The sequence below is a fragment of the Myotis nattereri genome (assembly GCF_964212035.1).
Source record: "Myotis nattereri genome assembly, chromosome: 15".
Classification (NCBI taxonomy): Eukaryota; Metazoa; Chordata; class Mammalia; order Chiroptera; family Vespertilionidae; genus Myotis; species Myotis nattereri.
In genome coordinates, this window is record NC_138090.1 from 47,091,314 (window position 1) to 47,117,565 (window position 26,252).

Below are 26,252 nucleotides of genomic sequence, written 5' to 3' on the forward strand. Positions count from 1 at the left end.
ACACAGCTCCTCACGTTGTGGTGACCCCCAACCATAAAATTATTTTCGTTGCTACTTCATAACTGTTATGTTGCTGCTGTTATGAACCGTAATGTAAATATCTTGATAGGCAGGATGTATTTTCATTGTTACACATTGAACATAATGAAAGCGTAGTGATTCATCACAAAAACAACATGTAATTATATATGTGTTTTCCGATGGTCTTAGGCGACCCCTGTGAAAGGGTCATTCGACCTCCAAAGGGGTCGCGACCCACAGGTTGAGAACCGCTGCTCTACAGGGTCTCTTAGGTAATCAGGAAGTCCTTAAATTTCCTCCTAAAGGCAGGAGCTATGGAAGGGAGTGTGTGTGTGTGTGGGGGGGGGGGGGGGGGCGGGATGAGAAATAAGGGAGAGGGTGCCTTGCTCAGGATTAGGGGACCCAGGGGGCCTTCGGTTAATAAGTTAGAAATCCTGACCCTCAAGGCTGGAACTTGACTCTAGTTTGGGAAACCACCCATGTTCCAGAGAGGGGCAGCAGTGGCCCCAGAGAGGAGAGGCCTCTGCGTTCAAGGTCATCGAGGTAACTGACCGCAGGGCTAGACTCCCGGCTCCGGTTCCGCGTTGGGCTTGGCGCAGCCCCGCCTGAGCCGCACCCACCGCGGCCTGACCCACCCACCCCGGAAGACAGCGGATAAAACCCGCTTCCCGCCCCCAGAACCTTCGGTCTCGGAACGCGGCCGCTTGGGGAGCAGGGGCCACGCCGGGCCTTTTTCCCCCGCGCGCCCCTTTTCACCTTCCCCATTGGCTTATTCTAGGAAGGGCGCCGTCTGAGGGCCCCGTGGTCACCTTGTCCTCGGCGCGCTCCCCGGCGGAAGAGACCTGCGCAGGCGCGTGACGGGACCCTTCGGGGCCCGCGCTTTACGACACTTGTGCAGCAGCGGCCGCTGGAATCCGGCACTCCTTCGCGACGATTCGGCCGGGTGCCGCTGGTGGCTGTTGCCAGGGTGGGGGTCGCTTTGCGGCATGGCGATGGCGGAGGGCGAGCGGGCTGAGTGTCCTGAGCCCCCCCAAGACGAACCCCCGGCTGATGGCGCACTGAAGCGGGCAGAGGAGCTCAAGACGCAGGCCAACGACTACTTCAAAGGTGCGCCCGCTCTGGAGGTGGCGAAGGAGGGGGGTGGAGAGCTGCCCGGGTCGAGGGGCGCGGGGCCCGCGCGGAACCATGGCAACGCGGAGCGGCAGCTTGCGCCCGGGCCCGGCACTACCAAGTGACCGGGCGTGGGGAGGTCCGGGGAGGCCCCGGATGGCGCTGCCCGGGGGCGACAGAGGGTGCTTCTGAGGGGAAAGGTGGTACCTAAAAGTGGCGGATGGAGCGGATGCTGCTAACTATGGAGACTGAGGAGGGCGCTACCAAGTGTGGGGCGGGAGGGGGGAGGGGAATGAGGGTCCCGCCGAACGTGAGACCCCCTCCCCCCCGAGAGCTGCTAGTTTGTGGGGACACCTGAAGAGGACGCTGTCAAGTGTGGACGTGGGGCGGGGTAGTGATGGCGCTACCCAGTGGGGAGACCTGTGGGGTGGGTGGCGCCAAGTGGGGGCTGGAGGGGGACAGTCTCAGTAGAGCGGGGGGTCGTGGGAGTGAGGAATCCATCACTAGAATGGAGGGCAAGGAAGTAGGAGATGTGGGGAGGCCCTGGGAGTAGAGGTGGGAGAACCCCCAGAATAGTATGTATGACAGGACCTTGAGAAAGAGATGGGTATGCGGGCACCCATTCATTCATTCATTCATTCATTCATTCCACATGTTCCTGGAACACCTGTGTGCGAAGGACTGTGCTAGACTCTGGGGAGGTAGCAACCAATGAGATAGATGCCCCTCTACAGCTTGTAATTTAGCAGGAGGACCAAACAATGAGTAACTGCACACATTAATCAAATACTTAGAAGTTGTGATGAGTGCTGGGGGGGGCGGGGGGACAGCGTGAAGAAGACGATGAGGGTTGAGGGGCTGGAGGCTGCACTGAGTAGGTGCGTTTACGTTGAGCAGAACTGGGGAGGAGGGCTCCTGGCGGGCGGAGCCTGTGGGCAAAGACCTGGGGTAGGAAATGAAGGGGGCTGACCGGTGGGCCTGGGACCCGAGCACGTGAGCGGGGAGACTGATACGGATGCGGATCAGATCGGTAGGGTTTCTTCCCAGGGCATTGCAAGGACTAGTTTGGCTTTTACCCGGCCGCCCGAGAGCAGCCTTGGAGGAGACGGACAGGCCGGCGCGGAGTTCTAAGGAGAGGGTCCGCCAGAGGGTGGAATAGAACTCCCCGGGAAGGGGTGAGGTCATCCCGGAAGGGAAGGGGCCACAGACGGAACCTGGAGGAATCCTCACGTTTGGAACAGAAGCGGAAGAGGCAGAGGAGGGGTGGTCGGCGGAGTAGAAAGGAAATCGGGGGGAAGGGTGGGGAAAGGTGAGAGAAGAGGGTGCTTCTAGAGGGAGGGGCCGGGTCCTGGGTCCGATGCTGCCCAGGTGAGCACAGGGCATCGGCCATGGGCTTCGGCTCCATGGGTGTGGATGGTAGTCTCGACAAGAGCAGGCTCTGGGAATGATGGGGGTGGCGGCCAGCGAGGAGGCCACTGAAGGTGGAGCGGCAGGTGTGGAAGTGGAGACAGCAAATGTTGACAGTGTTTGAGTATTTCGGTTCTGAAGGGGAGTGGAGAAATGGGGGAGGGAGCTGCTTTTTTGGAGGATGGAGGAGAGCAGGGTCTGGTGCATGTGAGGGAGAATAGATCCTGTAGGAGAGAGGGGAGAACTGATCCTGTAGGAGAGAGGGGAGAACTGATCCTGTAGGAGAGAGGGGAGAACTGATCCTGTAGGAGAGAGGGGAGAACTGATCCTGTAGGAGAGAGGGGAGAACTGATCCTGTAGGAGAGAGGGGAGAACTGATCCTGTAGGAGAGAGGGGAGAACTGATCCTATAGGAGAGAGGGGAGAACTGATCCTATAGGAGAGAGGGGAGAACTGATCCTATAGGAGAGAGGGGTGACTTGATCCTATAGGAGAGAGGGGAGAACTGATCCTATAGGAGAGAGGGGAGAACTGATCCTATAGGAGAGAGGGGTGACTTGATCCTATAGGAGAGAGGGGAGAACTGATCCTATAGGAGAGAGGGGAGAACTGATCCTATAGGAGAGAGGGGTGACTTGATCCTATAGGAGAGAGGGGAGAACTGATCCTATAGGAGAGAGGGGAGAACTGATCCTATAGGAGAGAGGGGTGACTTGATCCTATAGGAGAGAGGGGAGAACTGATCCTATAGGAGAGAGGGGAGAACTGATCCTATAGGAGAGAGGGGTGACTTGATCCTATAGGAGAGAGGGGAGAACTGATCCTATAGGAGAGAGGGGTGACTTGATCCTGTAGGAGAGAGGGGTGACTTGATCCTGTAGGAGAGAGGGGAGAACTGATCCTATAGGAGAGAGGGGAAAATTGATCCTATAGGAGAGAGGGGAGAACTGATCCTATAGGAGAGAGGGGTGACTTGATCCTGTAGGAGAGAGGGGTGACTTGATCCTGTAGGAGAGAGGGGTGACTTGATCCTATAGGATAGAGGGGTGACTTGATCCTGTAGGAGAGAGGGGTGACTTGATCCTGTAGGAGAGAGGGGTGACTTGCAGCAACAAAGCCCTGGGGAAGGGGGTGGGGAGTGGAATGAATTAGAGCCCTCGGGGAGAATTGGCCTTCAGTAGGAGCACAGACAGATTGAAAGAGTGGGAAAGTGTGATGGGCTGAGGGAGCAGGTGGGACTGGTGAGAGATGGGGAGGGGGAGCCCTGAGGTCCGGGCCCGGGAGAATGGATGGCATCCTGGAGTGCTAGGGAGCCATGGAAGTTTTAGGAGAGGAGCAACATGGTCTGATCGGCATTTGGAAAAGATCCCCCAGCGGCCGTGTAAAGCTTGGACACAAGGGTCAGACTGGAGACCAGAGAGGAGACGAGAACTGGCGAAAGGTGAAAGGTGGTAGAGCTGCTGACCAGGCCGGAGAGAGGGAAACTAACTCGAGAAACGTTTCAGAGGGGCTGCCTGGAGAGAGGGCAGAGGGAACCCCAGGCAGAGAACAGATGGCAGAGGCCTGGCACTGAGGTAGGAAGTGTGAGAGGCAGGAGGAGTTGGTGTTGGTGAGGCTGCAGGGAGGAGCCTGAGCTTTCTGCCCAGGCCTCTGGGGAGCTGCGGCTCCTTCTGAGCAGGGAAGGGACAAGGTCAGGCTTGTGCTTTAAAAGTCCCCTCTGGGGGTCAGGACTGGAGGCTGGGCAGGAGAGGATGAAGGCCAGGCCAGGTGGGATGGGTCCGAAGGGATGGAGATGAGCAGGTTGGAGAGATGTTCAGGAGGCTGATTTGACGGAACATGGTGGCTGCCTGGCTTCAGGGGCTGAGGCAGGGGTCCTCAAACTACGGCCCGTGGGCCACATGCAAATACAAATATTGTATTTGTTCCCGTTTTGTTTTTTTACTTCAAAATAAGATATGTGCAGTGTGCATAGGAATTTGTTCATAGGTTTTTTTTTAAACTATAGTCCGGCCCTCCAACGGTCTGAGGGACAGTGAACTGGCCCCCTGTTTAAAAAGTTTGAGGACCCCTGGGCTGAGGGGTCAGGAGGTATCCGGGACAGAGCCCAGTCTGCAGCTGGGGGTGACGTGGAAGGTGGTGTTATCCCTGCCATGGGGCTTGGGAGGAGCAGCAAGTCTGGGGGTTGATGCTGAGGCACAGTAAGAATTCTGGAAAATAGGAAGCAATTGGGAGGTGCCCCTTGCCCCTCAGGACCTGGGACCTAGGTTGTCAGGAGCCCTGGGCTGGGCGGGCAGCCAGAGGTCCTGGCGTGGAGAGCTCCCCTCCTGGGTCAGGCCCTTCTCTGTATGGCAGGCAGCAGCAGGCACAGAGCCCTGGCCTCTGGAAGGACAATAAAAGAATGATTACAGCTCCCCTAATTGAGGCCCTGTGGTGGCCAGGTACACCCTTTGTTCAGTCCTCCCTGGAGCACCGGCGGCAGGTGGCAGCAGCCCTGCTTGTCTCACAGAGGAAGCTGGGGCTCAGAAGTGAAACCACGCGCCAAGGTGGAGCGTGTGAGCAGCCGAGCCCGGATGTCCCCTCCCTCGCCACGTGCTGGGCTCCCACAGGTTTTACCCTGGCCGCCCTGGCCCCCGCAGGGGGAAGAGGGACCCCAGGGACTCCCCGCCCACGCCCACCTTTCCCCAGCAAGGCTGGCTCCTCTGTGAGCTCAGGCCTGTTCCAGAAGCCCTGGCAGAGCCCTGTCCCCAGTGGTATTCAGCTCCCTTCCCTTCTCCCTGGGCCTCATCAGCCCCCAAATCTTATTTCTTCCGCTTCCTCTCTGTGCCTCCGTCTCCTCATCTCTACACGGGGGACGGTCGGATGATGGAACGCACTCAGGTTCAACACAGAGCAGCCCGGGCTGTGGTGGTGTCTTTGGGCAGATGCGTGGAGTGGGGCCCCGCCCATTTCCTCTGCTCCATTCTCCTTCCCTTCGCTTAGTCATTCATTTGCTTCTTTTACAAGTATCCGCTGGAGCACATTTCATACATGAGTTCACTTAGCCAACCACCCCCGAGGCAGGGTTGTTTGTGACTCCACATTTCAGATCATCACACTGAGGCTCAGAGGAGAGGCTCTATGCCCGAGGTCTCATGGCTGGCCTGCAGAGCTGGATGCCAGGTTCTCAGACCCCAGGCTTTCTGCCCCATGCCAGACGGCCTTCAGGTAACACCTCACCCGACAAGAGAGCTGGCCAGCCAGCCTCTGGAACGCCGCCATGGAGCCGGAAGGAGTCTCCAAAGGCACTGGCGTTCCAGGGAGGGTCGGTTCTGCCCTTGCTTGTTTCTGGGAAGTCCTGGGCCTGCCCACCAGGGCTCACAGCTCTGGAGGGACACATTCATCACTTAACAGTGACAATCCAGAGTGGAGTGCGCAGGGCTGGGATAGGTAAGCCTGGAGGGGGATCAAGGCGGGCTTCCTGGAGGAGGGGACATCGAGCATTAAAAGATTGCCAGGTGTTCGCCTGCAAAAGGAGTGACTGTTGTATTGTTCCTGGCCATCTCCCTAGGACCTGGTTTCTTCTTTCTCTAGTGTTGGTTATTGGGTTAGTTTGTCTGTCTGTCTCCCTCCCTCCCTCCCTTCTAGAACAATCAATGGAGTTGGGAGCCCTATTCCATTCTATTTCTTTACCTGACTCTTTCTCACCCTACAGGTCTCAGCTTGACATCCCCTCTGGCGTCCCAGCCCTCAGCACTCGATTATCACATTATGGGGATGGATCTGTGTACTGTCCCCACCCCAGTCCCCACTGGACTATGAGCACAGGGAGGGCAGGACTGAGGGGTGCTGTATCCTTAGACAGGGCAACGACTCAAAAAGAAGTAAGACAAACAAGGCCCTTGCCTTCGTGGGGCTTAACTTGAAATTGGGGAGATAGATTATAAGCAAACAAACAAACAAAAATGGAATGGTTTATCAGATGACTCAGGAGAAAAGTAAAGTGGGAGTTAGGGCAGGAATTTCCATTTCAAGCCAGGTATTAAGAGGGCTCTCAAGGTGTGCAAGGATACCCAGCTAATAAGAGCCAGAGCCAGGGGTGGGCCTAGGCCACCTGCCCCTGTATCTGCTCCTGCCCCTGTGCCAGGCTCCCCCAGAGGTTTCCAGATGTGGAGGGTGAGAGTGGGGCCATTTGGGTCGTGGCCTGGCTCAGAATCCCTGCCTGCCACTTGTGGTGTGACCTCAATATGGGCTTTGCCTCAATGAGCCTCAGTCCCCTCATCTGGAAAATGGGGCTAACGTAGTTATCCTCGGGGTTGTTACGAGGGTTCAGTGAAGGGACTCATGTACCAAGAGCCCTATGTGGCCCAGAGTACATCATGGTCCTCCGGTTCTGACAAGCCTTGGCCTTCTGCCTGGCGAATGCCTCATGGGAGGGCTTTGAGCCTGGCTTTGCTAATACAGATTGGGTGCTTGACCTTGAAAAAGACCTAATGACTCATCTGTAAAGTGAGCACCAGATGGTGCTTATGCCATGGAGATGTAGAGTGCAGGGCACAGCCATGGCTCATTTTATTGTATTTTGTTTACTTATTTTTAAAAATATATTTTATTGAGCCGAAACCGGTTTGGCTCTGTGGATAGAGCGTCAGCCTGCGGACTGGAGGGTCCCAGGTTCGATTCCGGTCAAGGGCATGTACCTTGGTTGCGGGCACATCCCCAGTGGGGAGTGTGCAGGAGGCAGCTGGTCGATGTTTCTCTCTCATCGATGTTTCTAACTCTCTATCTCTCTCCTTTCCTCTCTGTAGAAACTCAATAAAATATATTTTTTAAATATATATATATATTTTATTGAGTTTTTTACAGAGAGGAAGGGAGAGGGATAGAGAGAAACATCGATGAGAGAGAAACATCGATCAGCTGCCTCCTGCATCTCCTACTGGGGATGTGCCCACAACCAAGGTGCATGCCCTTGACCGGAATCGAACCTGGGACCCTTCAGCCCAGGGATAGGCTGACGCTCTATCCACTGAGCCAAACCAGTCAGGGCAACCATAGCTCATTTTAAATAAAATTGATCTTTTACCCTTGGCCAGGCCACATCCTATTGGTTCATACCCAGAATATCAGTGTCCGGATCCGGCTGTGGCCGTGGCCTTGGGGATCTGTCCTGCCAGCCTCCATGCCCTCATCTGCACCCTACCCCAGCTCACTCTGCCCAGCCACTCCAGCCTCTCACTCTCCGCCCCCCCCCCCCCCCGGGGCCTTTGCACCTGCTGTTCCTTTTGTCAGGAATGCGCTTCTTCAGTCTGGTTTGTCACTTTCTTGGGTCTTGGCTGATATGTCCCTTCTTATTGAGGACCAAGTAGCTTCCTTCTCCTTCCCCACTTCGTGTCCTAGGCCCCCCTTTGGACTTGTGTCCTTGCTCTGAGGGCTGGACAGTCGAGGGGCTCAGGGCATATTCGCGTTGGCTGGTTTGTATCTCAGTAGCATGACCTCTCTGGGCCATGGGGAGGACTCAGTGAGACCCTCCTGAGGTCCTGGAAGAAGGTCACTGGCCTGGGGCCTGGAGGACTCGTGGTTGGGAGGACGGGTGTGTGGAAATGACCTTGGGTCCTGGAGATGTGGTCATGAGACGAGGCCTATGTTAGTGTGGGACAGTCGGGACAGGGAAGAGGGGCGGGCGGAAGGGACGTTGCTGAGCCCAGCTCTGGACCTCAGCTTCCCCATCTGTAAATGGGGAGACTGGGCCCATGCCCAGCCTGGGACCTGTTCTTCCTGCGGGGGCAGCGGCCCTGCTTCATGCCTCCTCCTCCTCTGTCTCCACAGCCAAGGACTACGAGAACGCGATCAAGTTCTACAGCCAGGCCATCGAGCTGAACCCCAGCAATGCCATCTACTACGGCAACCGCAGCCTGGCCTACCTGCGCACTGAGTGCTATGGCTACGCACTGGCCGACGCCACGCGGGCCATCGAGATGGACAAGAAGTACATTAAGGGCTACTACCGCCGGGCTGCCAGCAACATGGCACTGGGCAAGTTCCGAGCCGCCCTGCGCGACTACGAGACGGTGAGCCAGGCCTCTGGGAGTAGGCCAGCCGCCTGAGCCAGGTGGATGCTGAGGGCCGATGGGGCGGGCCGGGGAAGGTGTGCTCTGTGCATGCCTGGAGCGGGAGGTGGGAGAAGGCCGTTCACGAGTTACTCACCATCTACTCATCCAGCAAAGGCGTGAGGCCCCTTGTCCTGGAGCAACTGCCTGGGTTCATATCCGGCTCTGCCTGGCCCTCAGTGCCGTCTTCTCCACATCTGTGAAATGGGAGAGCAGTGGGACCTACCCCAGTGGGTGCCATGAAGAGTAAACGAGTTTCTGCTTTTCGGGTGTTTGAACGCGGTCAGTGTTCTGTGAGCGTGTGCTGTTAGGATTATTGTTGTTCTCTCTGTTGAATGAGAGCCACAGCCTTTCTTCAGAGGAGCTGATGGTTCAGAGGCGAGCATGTAAGCAGAACCCATGCAGCTGGGAGGATGGAGTGGGGTCATGTGCTCTAGAGGCAGAGCAAGTGGGGGATGCGTTGTGATGAGGGACGGGACCCCTCGGTCACCTGCCATTCCCGCTGTAATTGCCCTGATGATAGTAATGATGATAGTCGGAAGGACCCACAGAGTACATGCCTTCGTGCCAGGCACCTTCTGCAGCCTTCACATCAGTTGGCTGAATGAATGGTGGCTCTGTGGGGTGGGAACTGGTTACCCCGTTGTACAGAGGAGACGGAGGCCCAGCCGGTGGAAGGGTCAGAGCTGGGATTTGAACCCAGGCAGCCCGGCCTGCCAGCCCCCGTCTCCCCTGCCTCGGAGAGTTAGCTTCCTGAGAGTCGGGTTCATTTGTTCTGTTCATTGGGATGGTGTGCCCTGCAGTGGCTCAGTCAGTGTTTGTGGAGGGAATTCTTACTCTGCCCTCAATGCACACACCCTCCTTCCAGTCCCTCCTGCACACATTGAGCAGCTTCTGCTGTGGGGAGGGCGGCCAGGGGGCTGAGAGGCACAGGCTGCAGTTGGAGGGATCCTGGTCGGACTGGCCGCTGGCCTCGGGTGGAGGGTGGATTTCAGGCCAGTGGAAGCTGAGCCAAGCCTCGGGCCAGAGGACACCGGTGTCAGGGTGGGGGCAGAGGTGTGCAGGGAGCGGGGACACAGTGGAGGAGGATGCTGGGTGACACCCCGAGGGTGAGGGAAGGGACAACAGAACAGAGTCCCTGTGAGCTTGGGCGCCCAAGCCATTCCTCTGTCAGTCCTCTCCCCGCCCCTGGTGTCCTCCCGCCGGGCATGGCGACATGAGGAGTGACTCTGGGGCTCTGTGAAGTGGTGTGAGTAAAGGTCATCGGGACTGGAGGGTCACTGATGAGTAACCCAGAGGGCAGTGGGGGTTGGGTGGGGGCAGGGCTTTTCCAGGGCTCCGGGTCAGGGTGGGGAGTCGTAGAGCGGGAGCTGGGCCTGGAGGGGGCATTTGAAAGTGAGATCTGACCACAGGTCTTCCCACTCCCAGGGCTGCAGGAAAGAGGCTTTTCCTGGGGTGAGGAGCAGGGGTTCTTCCCGTGGCTCTGGCCCAGATTGGGCCCTAGCCTTGCATTCTCCGTGAGACTGAGGTGGTTCGGGCCAGCCATCCTGTGGGTACCACGTCTGAACTTCATCCCCGGCCTGTGGATGTCGTGGGGTGGGGGGGTTCACAGTCTTTTTCAAATCAACTTGCCTTTATTGTGGGGGCTCTGACTGCAGCATTGGAAAGTCCCCACGTGAGCCTGAGATCCTTGCCGGCCTGGGCCTGGGTCTGGCCCACCCCTGGCTGGTCACCCTTCTCCATACTGATATGTTTCATCAGCCTCTGGGTGCAGGCAGAGGGGCCAGGCCCTGGGGCTGCCCCCCCTCCAGTCTCTACCTCCTACCCTCCAGAGCTGTCTTACGACGTGTGACTCTCATGGAGGGTGTGCCCAGGCCCCCCTCAGATCTTGGCCTCCTTGGAGGTGGAGCCAAGACGTGACCTTGGTTGAACAAACAAGCCCAAGGTTCTGCCTCAGCAGCCTGGGCCCTCGGGTGGAGGCCTTTCCTTTGCCACCTCAGTTTCCTTGTCTGCGTGCTCACTGTGGGCCTGGCTCTGTGTGAGCTCTCTGCCTGCTGAGTTTAGTGTATTTTACAGGAAGGAAACGGGTCTAGAGAGGGGGAGGCCCCCTCCAGGGTCACCCAGCCGAGAAGTGGCAGAGCTGGGACTCGAACCAGAGTCTGTGCTTGTAACTGTTAGAGGCTGTGAAGTCAGTGTAATGGTTTGAGACCACTTTCATCAAATACAGTAAAGAAGAAAAAAGGTCAATATTTGGAGAACGTTGTGTATATGTGGTTCTGTGAAAAAAATTTTCATTTATGTGAATTTAGATGTGTGTTAGGTGTGACATAAAATACATATTTCTTACTGCGAGTCAGAGTCTACAGGCCACTGGTGCAGCTGGAGGCACCAGCCCCCTGGCCAGGAGGCCCACCTCTGAGCTGCTCAACTCTGAGGGCTCGTCTCCAGCCTCTGTCCTCGTCTGTGAAATGGGGAGAAGAGTAGGGGCTGCCTCTGTGACCTTGTGAGGATTAACGGAGATCAGTACGTTAGAGTCGGACCTGCCCCCCACTTAGCACTGGGTGCGTTTTCTCCTGGGGGTGTTGGGGGAAAGCCTGAGGCCCATGGGAAGCGCTGCGTTAGGGGCCTGGGAGCTGGTGGTGTCTCCATTCTAAGGCCACGCCTCAGATATCAGCTCCCCTCTGCATGGGCCCATGATGAATCCCCCAAACCCCAGCCTCCCTCATCTCCAAGTTCATCCTTCCGCAGGGGCCCTTGCTTCAGGATCCCCTGCCCCTTTATCGGGTCCTCTTCCTGGGTTCTTTCCTGTCTGCGGTGGAGCTCAGGGGGTCACGTGGGCCCAGGCTGGGTCTGGGGGACTCCTTCTGCCCTCCCTCCTCGCCCCTTCCTGGGATTTGTTGGGTTGGGTTTGTGATATGGTTTGCATTTGGGTTCTTACAGCATAGTCTGCACAGCCAGGTAAACATGTGTCTGCCTTGCAAGCCCACACAGGCCTGTACCTGAGGTGTGGACACGCGGCAGTAACAGGGCTAGTCAGAGCCGGAACCCAGTACAGTGCTCACCACTACTCATCAGTAGCTGCTGAGTAACTCATAATGGGCTCTTTACTGTTCACGGTTGGGACCTTAATACCCTAATAACTCGCGTGATCTTCTTAGCAACCCTGTGCATTGGGGCCTGTTGTCCTGATTGACAGGTGAGGAAGCTGAGGCCCCCCAGCCAGGAGGTGACAGGCTGGTCCCAGAGTCAGGCTCCTGGCCACTGGCTGTTCACCGTGGGCACCAGTTTCCTGGCGCAGTGCTTGCCCTCAGCTCAGGCAGTGTACTCAATGGTCTTCTCTTCTCTTCTCTTTTATTATAAGAGGAGTATTGGCTGAATTAATTCACTAGAGGGTCTCAACCTATGGGCTGAAAACCCAAGTGTCACACTTAAGACTGTCGCGTGCAGTGCCTGCCCAAGACACCTGGCTTCCCTCCGGCTCGGGCGGGCGCGGTACCTCTCGGCTGTCCGTCATCGTGACATTACAGATAATCACAGTGTCCGTCACGTGTTGGCATGTAGGTCCCCTGAGGTCAGGAGCACTTGCCTTGGGGCCTGGCTCCTGCTGCTGATCTAGAGTCTCTCACCCTCAGTTCCAAACCCAGGCCATTCTGAAAACCAGTTTTTCCAGTAAATTTGGGCAACTCATTTGGTGGCAAAATCTGACCTGAACTAATGAGAGGCCGTTGATGGTCTTGATTGCCCCCACGTGGTGTGCCTAGAGGTTTGGCGGGGGGGGGGGGGGGGGGGGGGTCGTGGTGACCAGGTGCCACTCAGACCTGCTGGGGTGTCAGATAACAGCGTGAGCACTGTGTCAACTTCGTAAACCCCAGAAACCTCCCAGTTCCCAGACACAGCAGCCCCTGGCTTCTAGGGATTGCCAGGCTGTGCTGTCATTTCATCGATTCCAGCATAATTGCCTGTGAGCAGTCCCAGCTGCAATACCACTTTCTGAAAACGTCTTTTTATTTTGCGACTGTTATAGGAAGTAATAGTGAGATCCCTTCTCCCAGGTTCCCCAGTGACATCACTACATAAACATCACAGTCAGGAGCCTGGCATTGAGACGACCCAGGTACCACATTTTAAAGAAAAACTGCAGCCTTAAGTTCTGGCCTAACCGGCCTCGACTCCTGCAGAGCCCGCCCCGTCCCTCTGGTCTGAAGCACTGGCCTTCCCCAGGTGCCTGGCAGCCCCCACCCTCCCCTCTCCCCCCCAGTAGCGAGTAATAGCAGCAGCTGCAGGCCCTGGCACGGGCCCTGGCTCACTGCTAGGCCCTGTGACGGGCCTGATGTTGAATTCTCACACCACCCTCCTCAGGACTGCCAGCACCCTCCCCACTTTCTAGAAGCTGAGGGAGGCCTGAGGGGGGCTGCTTGCCCTGGAAGGCCTGACCCCAGAGAGGGCGCTCATGGCCACGACCCCACACTGCCTCTCTGGAGGGCATACAGGGTGCTGTGGGACATGTGGCATTGGTCAGGGGAGGGACCATGTCTCAGCGTGTGGTAGAAGTCAGGAGCCTACACAGGAAGGGAACAGAATCCTGGCCTCCTGGGTCGGTGGCACCTCTCTGGGCCTCAGTCTCCTCATCCATCAAATGGGATGTGGTAACACCACCTAGAGCTGCTTTGAGCAGATGAGCAAGTTAATTGCTCACAACAGTGTCAGGCACATAAAACGTGTCAGAAAATTAGCCATGTTTTTGCTTCTGCTTCTGTTACGGCTCCTGCTCCTCCTCCACTGTCGGGGTTTGTCCACCCCAGACTGTGAGCTCGCTGAGAACTGGAGACTGGCCAGGCGGATAAGCTGAGTGGTTCATCTGTTCACTCGGGGCATTCATTCACTGCTGGGACACAGCCTCAGCCCCGCCCACGGGCCACCGTGCAGGGGGGATGTCCCCTGTCCAGCAGTGCTCATGCTGGCCAGGAGGTCCAGGGGGTTGTGGGAGCCCCGAGGGGTGCCTGAGTGACGGGAAGGGGAGACCTGGAGGAGGAGGAGCTTGAAAGGACTTAGAGGTGGGAAGGGATGAGGAGTTCTGGGCGGGGCAGCCTGTACGGGACCTGGGGTGAGAGGAGACGGTGCATGTGGGGACTTGGAGGTCGGCCTGCTGGGCAGTGCTGGGCAAACAAAGGGGTTCTCATGAGCCAGGCCAGGTGGTGGCGTGGACTTTATCCCGGGGTGTGGACTCAACCTCTCCCTCCCGGGAAGGACTCCAGGGGACGTCTGGTTCTGCCTCCCTCCCGAGCCTTGCACCGCACCCATGCCCCAGGTGGAGCTGCCTGGCAGGGTGCCTTAGCCTGAGCCTGTCCAGACAGGGAGGAAGCCATCGCCAGCCGCAGCCAGCGTTCTGCCACTCGCCTGGTCTGCACAGCCATTCCCAGCATGGACGAGCCGCACTGACCCTCGGGTTAGCGAGTGAGCCTTTGCCAAGGCTTCTGGCTCACTCTGCCAGGCCTTCTAGGGGGCATCACCACCCCTCTCTGCCCCTCACCCCGCACAGGAGTTGTGGGGCCACTAATAACAGTGACAGTAACACAGATAACTACCTGAGGCTCAGGGGCGGGGGGAGTCACTTGCCCAGGGTCACACAGCAAGTGAGTGGCAGAGCAGGGATCAGAATCCAGCCCTCTGTGCTTCTGAGTTTGGAGGAGGCAGGATTGGAGGACGCCGGGGACAAGGTGGAGAGAAGGGAGGGGATGAGCTGGTGTGATCAGCACAGCAGCCTGGGAAAGGGGCCATAGGGAGCAGGGACGTTTACACAGGGTTGACCCCGGCCTGACGCAGCTGCACACACTGCAGTGTTCATTCATTCAGTCCTCACAGCAGCCCTCGGAGGCAGGGACTCCTACCACTCCCGTCTCAGAAAGGAAACAGCCACAGAGAGGCACCCAGCTGTCCAAGGTTGCTCCACTGATGATTGATGGGTGGAGCTGGGATTGGAACCCAGGTAGCCTGGGTCTGTGGCCCCTCCCTTCAGAAGAGGGAACTCATTTGCCCTGCATCTCCCAGCAGCCCAAGGAGCAGGTACCACTCAGTGCTGGCTGTGCGTGTGTCCCCACTCGTGCCCAGCACAGACAGTCCTCGGGTTACATAGGACTCGACGCACGTCGTTCCGTGGTTATGTCGCCGTCTCCCATATATTTATATTAAAAAAAAGTTCCGTCATTTCGACGCATGTACATAAAAGTCTCTGTCTGGTACTTTATGTTTTTTATTATTTATTTACCACAAGCAAAGGTTAGGAATTGTTATCTTTTAAATGTTTCTTACTGTGTCACTTCATTACTGCTGTGTGTGTGCTCCATGTGAGTGACGTAGGTGCTTATGTAGCTGGGTTCCGACGTACGGGGAAAATCGCGTTACGTCGCGCCGTAGGAACGGATCTCGGACGTAACCCGAGGGCCTACTGTAGCCTTGGCAGGTGTAGCCTGTTATCTCCTTCGTTTTATAGATGAAGGACCTGAGGTTCAGGGAATCTGGGTCACCCGTGATCATTGGCCCTTCGGATGGGTCTGGGCCATTAATCATGACTTTAGACCCAGCACATCCTTTCCTCTCGACCCCACCCACTTTGGTATTGACGGCGACAACAGCAGTAAAGTGCCTCGGCTGCTCTGGTTCTGACGGGGAACCAGAAGCTGAACACGTGCTCCTCGGATGGGGCCGTTTTATTTTCATGTTGGAGCTAAGATTTATTAACATCACCCATGTGGGTTACTGTTTACCCCTCACAACAGCCCCGTGTGGTCTAGTTTGGGGGTGCAGAAACCTAGGCCTGGAGGTGAGAGGTGTCCAGGGCTGCCCCAGTAGTGCATGACGGCCTGGGTGGTCTGGCTTCAGCATTCATGGCCGGGCAGACTGTGGGCAGCTGTGGCGTCCCCACCTCCTGACTGCTGTCTGCCCCCTCCTTGGTCTGAGCCTGATGCCTCCTCCCTTCCTCCCTCCCTTCCTCTCCCTTCCTTCCCCATCCTTCTTCCCTGTGGTCCTCCCTCTCCCTTATTTCCTTCCCTCCTCTACCCCCTGCCTGCCCAGGTGGTAAAGGTGAAGCCCCACGACAAAGATGCCAAAATGAAATACCAGGAGTGCAACAAGATCGTGAAGCAGAAGGCCTTCGAGCGGGCCATCGCGGGCGACGAGCACAAGCGCTCCGTTGTGGACTCGCTGGACATTGAGAGCATGAGTGAGTCAGGCCCAGGTTCAGCCACACCCAGTCCAGAACATTCCACATCCCTGCATGGGCTCTCCATTCCCTGCGCACACTGTGGGGTGGGGAGGTGGGGCTCAGGGGTGGCCTCCGGTCCCTGTCCCCAGGCTGCTGTCTGTTGCTTCCCTGCCTGCCTTCCTGGGGAATCCAGAGTCCGGATTTGGGCTTTGAGTTCCAGTTTGGGAGATGTGGCTGAGCACCTCCTCCTCCTGCCCACCCCTCACGGGCCTCCTGTGTCGGATTTGTCTCTAGGTCTCCTAGGCACTCAGATAATTCACTCATTCATGCCACAGATCATTGCTGAGCACCTATGTGCCAGACACTGTTCTAGACACTGCCCTCATGGAGCTGATGTTCTAGTGGGAGAGAGATGATTAGTCAACAAATGAATTAATAGTGTTAAGCGCTATAAAATCAAATAGGCAGAGGAGAGAGAGGCACAACAGGCAGGGAGGTCAGGGAGAGGGCCTCTGAGCTGACCAGATGGGAGGAGCAGGCCATGAGGGAACCTGCTGGGGAGTGGAATCCTCTCTCCTTCACATCTTAACCTCAGTGTCCAGAGCTGTGTCTGCCCCCTGCCTGGGAGCCAGCCCCCTCCCACCCTCACAGTGGCTGTGGCCACTGACTCATTCCTTCACTCACAATTAGCTATCGAGGATGAGTACAGCGGGCCCAAGCTTGAGGACGGCAAGGTGACAATCACCTTCATGAAGGAGCTCATGCAGTGGTACAAGGACCAGAAGAAATTGCACCGGAAATGCGCCTACCAGGTAATGCATCTGTGAGGTGCGGCACAAGGCTGTGCCCCAGGGTGCATCACAGTGCTGGCTGCTGAAACAGCCACAAAGAGCAGGGTGGCCACCGTAGCTTAACACTTGCTGAGCTGGGGTATGCTGGGCATTGCGAATTCTCTATTTCTGATATTGTTATTTTTTTATTTTTAGCATTTCCATTCAGTTCTTTTTTAATAGTTCCCATCCCTCTGCCCCATATGTTCATGCGTGTTGTCTCCCTTTTCCACTAGACCCTTTAAGATGTTTATCAGAGTTATTTTAAAGTCTCTATCTGGTAATTCCACCATCTGGGTCATCTCTGGGTCTGCTTCTGCTGCCTGTTCTTCACATGCCAGTTTTTATTGTGTGCCAGACATTCTGTGTAGAAGAGACTGAGATCAAACTTCTCAGCAGAAAATGGCAGGACTTCCTTCTGCCAGGCAGCTAGTGTGAGGGCTGTCCGTCTCACCTGCAGTCGGTCAGCTGTGGTTGGACTAAGTTCACCACTGGCTTTAAATGTTTCAGAGTGGAAGCAGGGTCTCCCTTCAGCAGGGCTTGGGATGCCAGCGAGCGATGTCTTCATGTTGTAAAGTCTCCAGCTTTGGCACTCTGAGAGCGCTGATTTCCAGGCGCACTGCCAGAGATTTGGGTGGCTGGGGCGTCCTCTGTTTCCAGTCCCGCCCCCCACTTTTGTGCCTCAGGAAGTCTGTCCCCACCATGCTGCCCTGCGCCTCGCCTCCTGTGACAGCCAGTGAGGGAGGCGGTGGGTGAGGGCAGAGGTGTTGTGGGGTTGGGGCTCCTTGGGGCTCTCAGCTGTCACACCAGCCCACACTGGGCATGGACTTCTGCTCCCTCCCCCAGCCGTGGCGGACTCGCCCTCCTGGAGGAGACCAGGATGAAAGCGGTCATGTCTTCTCCCCCAAGGAAGGGCCTGGCACTGTCTACAACTGGATTGATTTAGGTTTCTTTGCATCCTCAGCTCTTGGATCTTTTTGTGTGTGTGTGTTTGTTTTTTGTTTAATTTTGTTGGGATTTGGCTTGTTTTCATCATTAGGGCGAGAGTGACGATCTTTTATAATTTTACTAGAGGCCCGGTGCATGGGATTTGTGCACCTGTGGGGGGCATGGCCTGCAGGGATCGGCCCACAGCTCATCCTGGTCAGCCGAGCAGCTGTGGACCTGCCCTCTGAGCGGCTGCTCCCTGGTCCGGCATCTTCCATGGAGCTGAAGCACTGGCCTCTCCAGGGAACCCGGTCGGGGCCGGGCCCAGGGACAATAGCACTGAGAGCTGGTGGAGTAGGCTTCAGTCCCTTGGCGGCCATGAACCCGCCTCCCAGCCTCCCGGGTCGGCTCTGCGAGCCCAGCAGTGGTGCGGGCGGCCTGTGGGCGTCCAAAGGAGGTGGCAGGGAGTGAGGAGGAGGAGCCTGGGGCGAGGAGCAATGATTGCAACCCAGGTTCCTGCTCCTCAGCCAGAGGTTCGCAGCGGGAGCAGTTGCTCATCCGGTTAGCGAGCGGCAGTCCCACTGTGGTAGCGCACTGACCACCAGTGGGCAGCTCCTGCGTTGAGTGCCCCTAGTGGTCAGTGCACAGCACAGCAACTGGTCATCCTGGTCGTTCCACCGTTCGGTCGCTGGGCTTTTATTCTATAGGATATGTTCTGACCAGAGTGGACATCTACTTTTTTAAAAAATGTGTATTTTAATTGATTTCAGAGAGGAAGGGAGAGGAAGAGAAAGCTAGAAACATCAGTGATGAGAGAGAATCATTGATCGGCTGCCTCCTGCATGCCCTCTAATGGGGATCGAGCCCCCAACCCGTGCATGTGCCCTTGATCAGAATTGAACCTGGAACCTTTCAGCCTGCAGGCTGATGCTCTATCCACTGAGCCAAACTGGCTAGGGCTGGACACCTACTTTTAATGCTTAAATTTTTTCCACAACTTTTTATTTTGAAAAGTGTCAAACCTACAGAGAAGTCAAAAGAACAGTACAGGTAACACCCATGTTCCCTTCACATATATTCACCAACCGTTAACTTTTTGGTTTTTGTGTTTCTGGACCATTTGAGGACACATGGCGTCATAAGCTGTACCTCCCAGAAACAGGACCTCCTCCTGCGTGACCAGCTCAGTTGTCCGCCTTAGAAACTGAGCATTGACACGCTGCCCTGACTACTGCAGACAGTCACAGACCGCCAGTGAAGCCTGGAGACATGGTCAGATATACGTGACCTGTCAGGTCATCTCAGTTACTAAAAATTGGTGTCACCTGCATTTCCAGACAAATATTTAAATGTCCCCAGTGTCCCCCAGACATCCTTTTTAGCTACTTTTTTTTAAAATCCAGAATCCATTGAAAGACTGACTATTGTGTATGACCTGCCTTTTCGGGGAGGCTTAAGTGACACTGACATTAGATGTGTCCAGGCCAGTTGTTTTATAAAATGCTCCACGTCTGGATTCATCCACGTGTTTCACTTCTTTTTTCTTTTCTTTTAAATATATTTTTATTGATTTCAGAGAGGAAGGGAGAGGGGGGAGAGAAAGACAGAAACATCAATGATGAGAGAGAATCATTTGATCGACTGCCTCCTGCGCGCCCCCTACTGGGGATCGAGCTCACAACCCTGTCATGTGCCCTTGACTGGAATCGAACCCAGGACCCTTCAGTCCGCAGGCCAACGCTCTATCCACTGAGCCAAACCAGCCAGGGCTCTTCATGTGTTTCATGATGCTGATTATTTTAAGAGAAACCAAGACTCTCAATTTTCATGTGAAATAACTTTGATATTGAAATGCCATAGAGGTCACTTGGGTCACAGTTTGGGGGACACCTCTGGCCCCAGCAAGCACTCAGTTATCTGGGCCTCCCCCTACCCGTTCCTCCCCACTGCCCACCTCTCCCTCCCCTCAACCCAGCAGATTGAATCTAGTCCGTCCAGGCCCTCTGGGGGCCAGGGGGAAGGCGAGCCCTCCGCCAGTCCCACTCACAGCCTGCCCTGCCTTCCAGATCCTGGTACAGGTCAAAGAGGTCCTTTCCAAGCTGAGCACGCTCGTGGAGACCACGCTTAAAGAGGTGCGCGCTGTGGGGCGGTGTGTGGGTGGGCCAGGTGGGGCTCCCTGGCTGGGGAGGGGCCACGGAGCTCAGAAACTCACAGGCCCACCTGGCTTGGTCTGCCTTCCCTCTCCCCCCCCCCCCCCGTGTCTGTCTCCTTGGATGTCCCTCTTCTCCTGGCCTCTCGGCCTCTGTCCCACCCTCTCCATGTCTGTGTCCTCTGCCTGTGTCTTTGCATGGTTCTTCTCGGTCTGCCATGACCTCTTGCCTCTCCCCTCCCCTCTGCCCCCTCCCCACATCTCTCTCTGGGCCCCTCCCTCTCCGGTGGCCTCTTTTCTTCCAGACAGAGAAGATTACAGTGTGCGGGGACACCCATGGCCAGTTCTATGACCTCCTCAACATATTTGAACTCAACGGTTTACCCTCAGACACCAACCCCTATGTATCCTTCTCAGAAGAGCAAACCCCTCTCCCCGCAGCCTGGATGTGGGAGAGGAGCCCCAGCAGAGAAGCAGCCCCGGGAATGTGGGTGGACACAGCCAGCCAGTCCCGCCTGCCGTGTGACAGGGCAGGTGGCGCATCCTCGCTGGGCCCCAGCTTCTCTTTATCTTGAAAGGGGGCAGCTCCAAGATCCGGTACAGCACCTGGCACTGCCCACACCGGGCACCCTCTTGGCTTTGCTACTTGGCAGCTGTGGGACCATGGCCGTTAACTTCACCTGCTGGTGCCTCGGCTTCCTCATTGCACAATGGGGATGGAAGTAGGGCCTGCCTCCTGGGTCACTGAGGAGTCGAGGAGTTAATACACGTGAAGGGCTAAGGGGCCCAGGCAGTGCTGTCCCAGTGTTCATGGGTTATTGATGCTAATTGCTGGATAAATGGCCATGTTAGGCACACCAGGCCTGAGCAGTGTTGGGTGGGAGGGTCTGTGTCTCATTGCCCCTGGGGCTGGGGCTGTGTTTAGGGGAGAGCTGAGCAGGCTGAACACCTAGAGTCTGCCCCTCCACCATCAGGTTCCCTGAGAAACAGGTGAGGTTGGGGACCTCAGTACATCCTACTGAGGCTCAGAGAGGCCACACAGCGAGGAGAGACAAGCCAGATCCCCAGGCCCCGCTGACCTCCTTGCTCCTAGGGAGGCGCTGACAGGAGCCGTGGGTGTGGAGCGACTAGGGGAGGATCCCCCCCCCCCCCCCTGTTTTCCTTAGCAGGGCAGATATTTAATGGCGACTTTGTGGACCGAGGCTCTTTCTCCGTGGAGGTGATCCTCACCCTGTTTGGCTTTAAGCTCCTGTACCCAGATCACTTCCACCTGCTTCGAGGTGAGCGGGGCGGCAGCAGGAGCTGGGATCCGTGTGGGGCGCCGGCGGGGCACTGGCTCTCTCCTCTGGGAGCCTCCAGTGTCGCCACGTGAAGCAGGGAGACCAGTTGCCACTGAGTGTGTGTTGTGTGTTCAGGGAGGGCTGCCCTGTCAGGTCGGGCAGGTGTGCCCTGCACGTGTCCTTACACACATGGAGCCCTTGGGCCGTGAGGAGGAGTTGGGTCTCGGGAGGGCTTGGAGCAGAGGAGGGTCGGGGCTGACTTGGGTGTTAACAGGGTCCCTTGGGCCTCTGTGTGGTGAACAGACCAAGGGTGGGAGCAGGATGTGGCGTTGGCCCCAGGGGGTTTGGGGGGCAGTGATTTCGGCTGGAGCGCCTAGAGGCCTGTGGCTGCCACTGACAGACGGGGAAGAGCAGGGTGTGAGCCCGGAGACGCGGAGGTCGCCTCTGGACGTGGCTGTGGGACTGGAGAGACATCAGCCACTCCCAGGGCCATGACTCCAGCCCAGGCTTCGTAACCACATGCCCAGGTGTGCTCAGCCCGGCAAAGAGGCTGAGAACAGTGTCTACACCTCATCAGGGTCTGAGGGGCCAAGGAGCTGATGATGCATGAACGTCATTGGCTTGGAGCTGCCACAAAAGCCTCCCTGGGCCCCTGGCCCGAGTCTGAGGGCTCCTGGGGGGCGGCAGAGGCTGAGGTTTCTCTTTGTCCTGCTGTTGGCCAGGCAACCACGAAACGGACAACATGAACCAGATCTATGGCTTCGAGGGCGAGGTGAAGGCCAAGTACACAGCGCAGATGTACGAGCTCTTCAGTGAGGTGTTTGAGTGGCTCCCTCTGGCCCAGTGCATCAACGGCAAAGTGCTGGTGAGCACGGCAGCCGGCACCCCACGGGCCTCTTCCCTACCCGCCTCCCATAGGGCCACACGTGGGCAGATGTGCTGGTGAAGAAGTCGAAGGGATGGGGGTTGGAATATGTCTGGCGCCTCCCCTCACACAGCTGTCCCCACCCTAAACCCTAGATCATGCACGGGGGCTTGTTCAGTGAGGACGGCGTCACCCTGGACGATATCAGGAAGATCGAACGGAATCGGCAGCCCCCAGATTCAGGTGACCGGCGGGCCGGGTGACAGTCCCTTTCCTCCCTGGGCCTCGGGGTGTCCGGGCCTGGGCTCAGGTTGGAGCTGCTGTGACCAGGGCCCTGCCCTTGGCGAGGACAGCAAAACAGCCTCCGCTTCCTTACCCGCCGCGCGGGTCAGTGCATGACGGGGGAGCGTTCATGTCCTGGGCCCGGGGCACACTTAAGGCACGGATTTATTCACGAGTCGGCTCCTGGCCTCTGGGGTGATGTAGTGGGGCTTCCGTTCAAGTGACTGGGACAGACAGCTGAGGACTCACATGCGCGTGCACACACACACACACACACACACACACGGGAAGTGTGACGGAGGGCGCGGGCTGTGCCGTGGGGTGGGCTGGAAGGTGGTCTGAGAGCACCCACCCCAGGCAGGCTGGCCAGTCCCTGACGTTCCCCTCTGCCTCCCCTCCAGGTCCCATGTGCGACCTGCTCTGGTCAGACCCGCAGCCACAGGTCAGTTTGCCCAGGGGCCTTGGACGGTGGGTGTGGGCAGGGGCTTGGGGGTGGGCGGCACCTAAGCTCCCTGTGTCCCCAGAACGGGCGCTCGGTCAGTAAGCGGGGCGTGAGCTGCCAGTTCGGGCCCGATGTCACCAAGGCCTTCCTGGAGGAGAACCACCTGGACTACATCATCCGCAGCCACGAGGTCAAGGCCGAGGGCTACGAGGTGGCGCACGGCGGCCTCTGCGTCACCGTGTTCTCTGCCCCCAACTACTGGTGCGTCCGCCTCACCCCATCCGGGCCCCTCCCCCGCTCCCTTGGTTTCTACGTTTTATGATAGAAGGTTCTGAACACATAGGAGCAGATGAAATCGTATAATGAACGCCCACATACCCGTCACCCAGTTTCCACAGTACCAACTCCGGCCCCTCTCCCCTGCTCACCCCAACCCCACCCCACCACGGGTGGTCTTAAAGCAAACCCCAGGCATCTCTTCCATCCATGGATACCCCCATGTTGCATTTTGTGGTTGAAAATCAGGCCCCCTGTTCTGTCGAGTTGCCTGTGTTGGGGACCAGGCCGATTCCAGTCTCGGGGGGCCGCCCCCACGTCCCTCTGTCCCCTGTGTCTGCTGGGGCTGAGCCAGGCCTGGTCAGGTTAGAGCCTAGGACTTGGCAAGAGTCCTGCTTCCCTGGGGCTGCAGCTGCCCCCCCCCCCCAATCCTGTCTCCCTACTTCCCTCCCCCCCTCATGTCTCACCCTCATTCCCCTTCTCCCTCCTCCCTTGAGCCCCCTCTTCTGTCTGGATTCCTCTCTTTCTCACACCTGTCTCTGTCCTGTGACCTTGACTCAACATCTGTCTCAGTGTCTGCCATGACTGTCCCTCCATCTCCCTTTTCTCTCGGCCTTTCAGCCACTCGGGTTTTCTCTCTGTCGCCCCTCCTCTCGTTCCCTCTCTTCCCTTGCTGCCCGGCCCTTCTCTGTCCCTCAGCCCCGCCCAGCCCCTGACTGGCCACTCTGCCCCTGTCCCCACAGTGACCAGATGGGGAACAAAGCCTCCTACATCCACCTCCGGGGCTCCGACCTGCGGCCCCAGTTCCACCAGTTCACAGCAGTGGTGAGTCACCCCCGGCCCCGCTCTGCCTGGGCAGGAAGTGGCTGAGAGGCCTGGGAGTGGGGAGATGGCATAACAACTGGGGGGACCGGTGGGTGCCCGCATCTGGTGCTCAGAGACAGCCCTAAAGCTGCCCATCTGTGACTCTGTCTGTCCCCGTGTATCTGGTCCACAGCCTCATCCCGACGTCAAGCCCATGGCCTACGCCAGCACGCTGCTGCAGCTGGGGATGATGTGAGGCCGCAGCGGCCGCCCCGGCCACATTGGACCCCTTTACTTTGTAAAGTTTGTATTTATTCCCCTTTAGGTTTGCAGAGGGGGTGGGGGTCTGCCAGAGAGTCTGCTCCCTGGACAGAGGAGGAGGAGGTGGAGAGAGGCTGGGTTGGGGCGCTGTCCCGGGCATTTGGGAGGGAGGCCAGCTGTGGCGAGGGGCGGGGCCCAAGGCTTCCCCGCCCCCTTCGTTTGCATGGCCCCTCCCCTGCTAAAGCAATAGGGCCCCGCCATAGGAAGACCCTTGAAGGAGGGTCATCAGGGAGGCCTCGCCTGCACCCCCTCCGGGCAGCCCCAGGGAGGGGCTAGGCTGGGGCTCACCCCCTTCCCCAGCTATTTTATGTCTGTAATTAAATATGTTAAAATAAAGTCATTATTGTAAGTCAGCTTGTCTCCGTGGTAGAGCCACCAGAGCTGCTAGGATTACGGAGGGGCGGGGGAGCCGCAAGAGTCCAGCCCCTCCTCCCATTTCCCTGGAGCTGTCCAGCGGGGCTCGGAGCTGACCAGCCCTTGTGTCCACCTGACATGGCTCTTGAGGGAGAGGTGCACTGCCTGGGGTGGAGAACCCCCGTCAGAAACATCGTACACAGGGAGACGAAGTGAAGGCTGGGCCAGCAAGGCCGGGTCAGCGGAAGCTGGAGGAAACTTGTTCTCTGTGGTTGCCAAGTGCCTTCTGAGGCTGCTGGATGCCGCCCTGCCCCAGCCTCTCACAGCCCCGCCCTCAGCCTCACACAGCCCCGCCCTCAGCCTCTCACAGCCCCGCCCTCAGCCTCACACAGCCCCGCCCTCAGCCTCACACAGCCCCGCCCCCGGCCTCACACAGCCCCGCCCTCAGCCTCTCACAGCCCCACCCTCAGCCTCACACAGCCCCGCCCTCAGCCTCTCACAGCCCCGCCCCCGGCCTCACACAGCCCCGCCCTCAGCCTCTCACAGCCCCGCCCTCAGCCTCTCACAGCCCCGCCCTCAGCCTCACACAGCCCCGCCCCAGGCCTCGCAGTTCAAGGCAGACCCCCTTCACAGCGGCCCAACGTTGGTTCTGACAGCACACCACCAGGCAGACACCCACCACCCAGGAAGACCGAGGAATTCCCCCCTCTCCTCTCCTCCGTCGGAGGTTGATGCTCAGTCCCCTGCAGGCCACCTGCCTGGCCTGGGCCCCTGGAGAGACTCCTGGTGTCAGGTCTGAGCTCTCCAGGACCCGCCTTTCCCCGGGAGACATAGACCTGAGGATTGTCTCCAGGCAGATGACCCCGGATGGGGGGTGGAGACTGCTGAGTACTTTGTCGTCCTTGGCTGCCTCCCCAGGGACAGAAATGAGGGGATCACAGTCCTAATCCTCTGTTGGCGTTTCGGGGTGCTCTGTGGGCAGCTCCCCTCGGTAAAACAGGTCGGCATTGCGGGAAATGTGGGTGCGGGTTTGTGTCCTGAAGGAGAGGCGGGAGTCCCAGGTGGCCCGTTTCGTTCATTTCCCATGAGGAGAGTGTGGGAGAGTCCTTCCGGCCCGCAGAGCGCGTGCAGCCGTGCGGCAGCCGGTGTCCCAGGCACCAGGTGCTGGGCTGTCACCCGCTGCTGCACCGCCTCGCGCTCAGCCTTCTGCCGTGGTGTCCGGGTCAGCTCCATTCCTTATCAGGGTTTCCTCAAGATCCGCACTATCTCTGTCTGTCAACAGCCACAGCGATAACTGTCTATATATCTCTGTCCATATCTGCACAGGCAGCCACAGCCTGTCGGCAGCCGCAGCCACACCTACAGCTGTGTGTCTGTCTGTGTGTCCCTGTCTGTGTGTCTGTCTGTCTGTGTGTGTGTCCCTGTCTGTGTGTCTGTCTGTCTGTGTGTGTGTGTGTCTGTGTGTGTGTCTGTCTGTGTGTGTGTGTCTGTCTGTGTGTCTGTCTGTCTGTGTGTCCCTGTCTGTGTGTCTGTCTGTCTGTGTGTCCCTGTCTGTGTGTCTGTCTGTCTGTGCATCCCTGTCTGTGTGTCTGCAGTGCAGCCACGTCAGTGTCTAGGTTCAGATCTGTGCCCACATTTGTGTCGCCTCTGGGCTTTGCCGGAACAAACCCCCACAAACCGGATGCCAAAACAACAGAGATGTGTCTTGCGTAATCCCGGGGGCCGGGAGCCTCCCTCCAGGCGCCCGAGGGGAGAACTCTTCCTGCTGCTTCCAGCTTCTCGAGGTTCTTGGCTCCCAGTGCTCCGTCAGCTTTGCATGGCCGCCTCCCCTGTCTTCTCTTCTGTCTCGTAATGACACTTGTCATTGGATTTAGAGCCCAATTGGATTTCCTCATTTG

At 57.7% G+C, this 26,252-nt stretch overlaps 1 protein-coding gene across 1 annotated transcript; it reads left to right on the forward strand.

Annotated features, from left to right (window-relative positions):
- The first annotated feature begins 799 nt into the window (after positions 1-799).
- PPP5C (protein phosphatase 5 catalytic subunit) lies at positions 800-24,353 on the forward strand. The gene is made up of 13 exons (XM_081108188.1): positions 800-1,128; positions 8,343-8,584; positions 15,695-15,842; positions 16,515-16,636; positions 19,648-19,713; positions 20,036-20,134; positions 20,905-21,010; positions 21,733-21,875; positions 22,031-22,118; positions 22,559-22,599; positions 22,682-22,860; positions 23,619-23,700; positions 23,873-24,353. Exons 1-13 carry the CDS (start codon positions 1,008-1,010, stop codon positions 23,933-23,935), a joined length of 1,500 nt encoding a protein of 499 aa, XP_080964314.1. The 5' UTR covers positions 800-1,007; the 3' UTR covers positions 23,936-24,353.
- The last annotated feature ends 1,899 nt before the right edge of the window (positions 24,354-26,252 follow it).

What these genes read in the sequence shown, in the direction of transcription:
- PPP5C (XM_081108188.1), top strand. Translation starts at nt 1,008, where the DNA reads ATGGCGATGGCGGAGGGCGAGCGGGCTGAGTGTCCTGAGCCCCCCCAA. An exon ending in GGCCAACGACTACTTCAAAG is followed by an intron (nt 1,129 to 8,342) that starts GTGCGCCCGCTC and finishes CTGTCTCCACAG; the next exon opens with CCAAGGACTACGAGAACGCG. An exon ending in TCGGCAGCCCCCAGATTCAG is followed by an intron (nt 22,119 to 22,558) that starts GTGACCGGCGGG and finishes CCTCCCCTCCAG; the next exon opens with GTCCCATGTGCGACCTGCTC.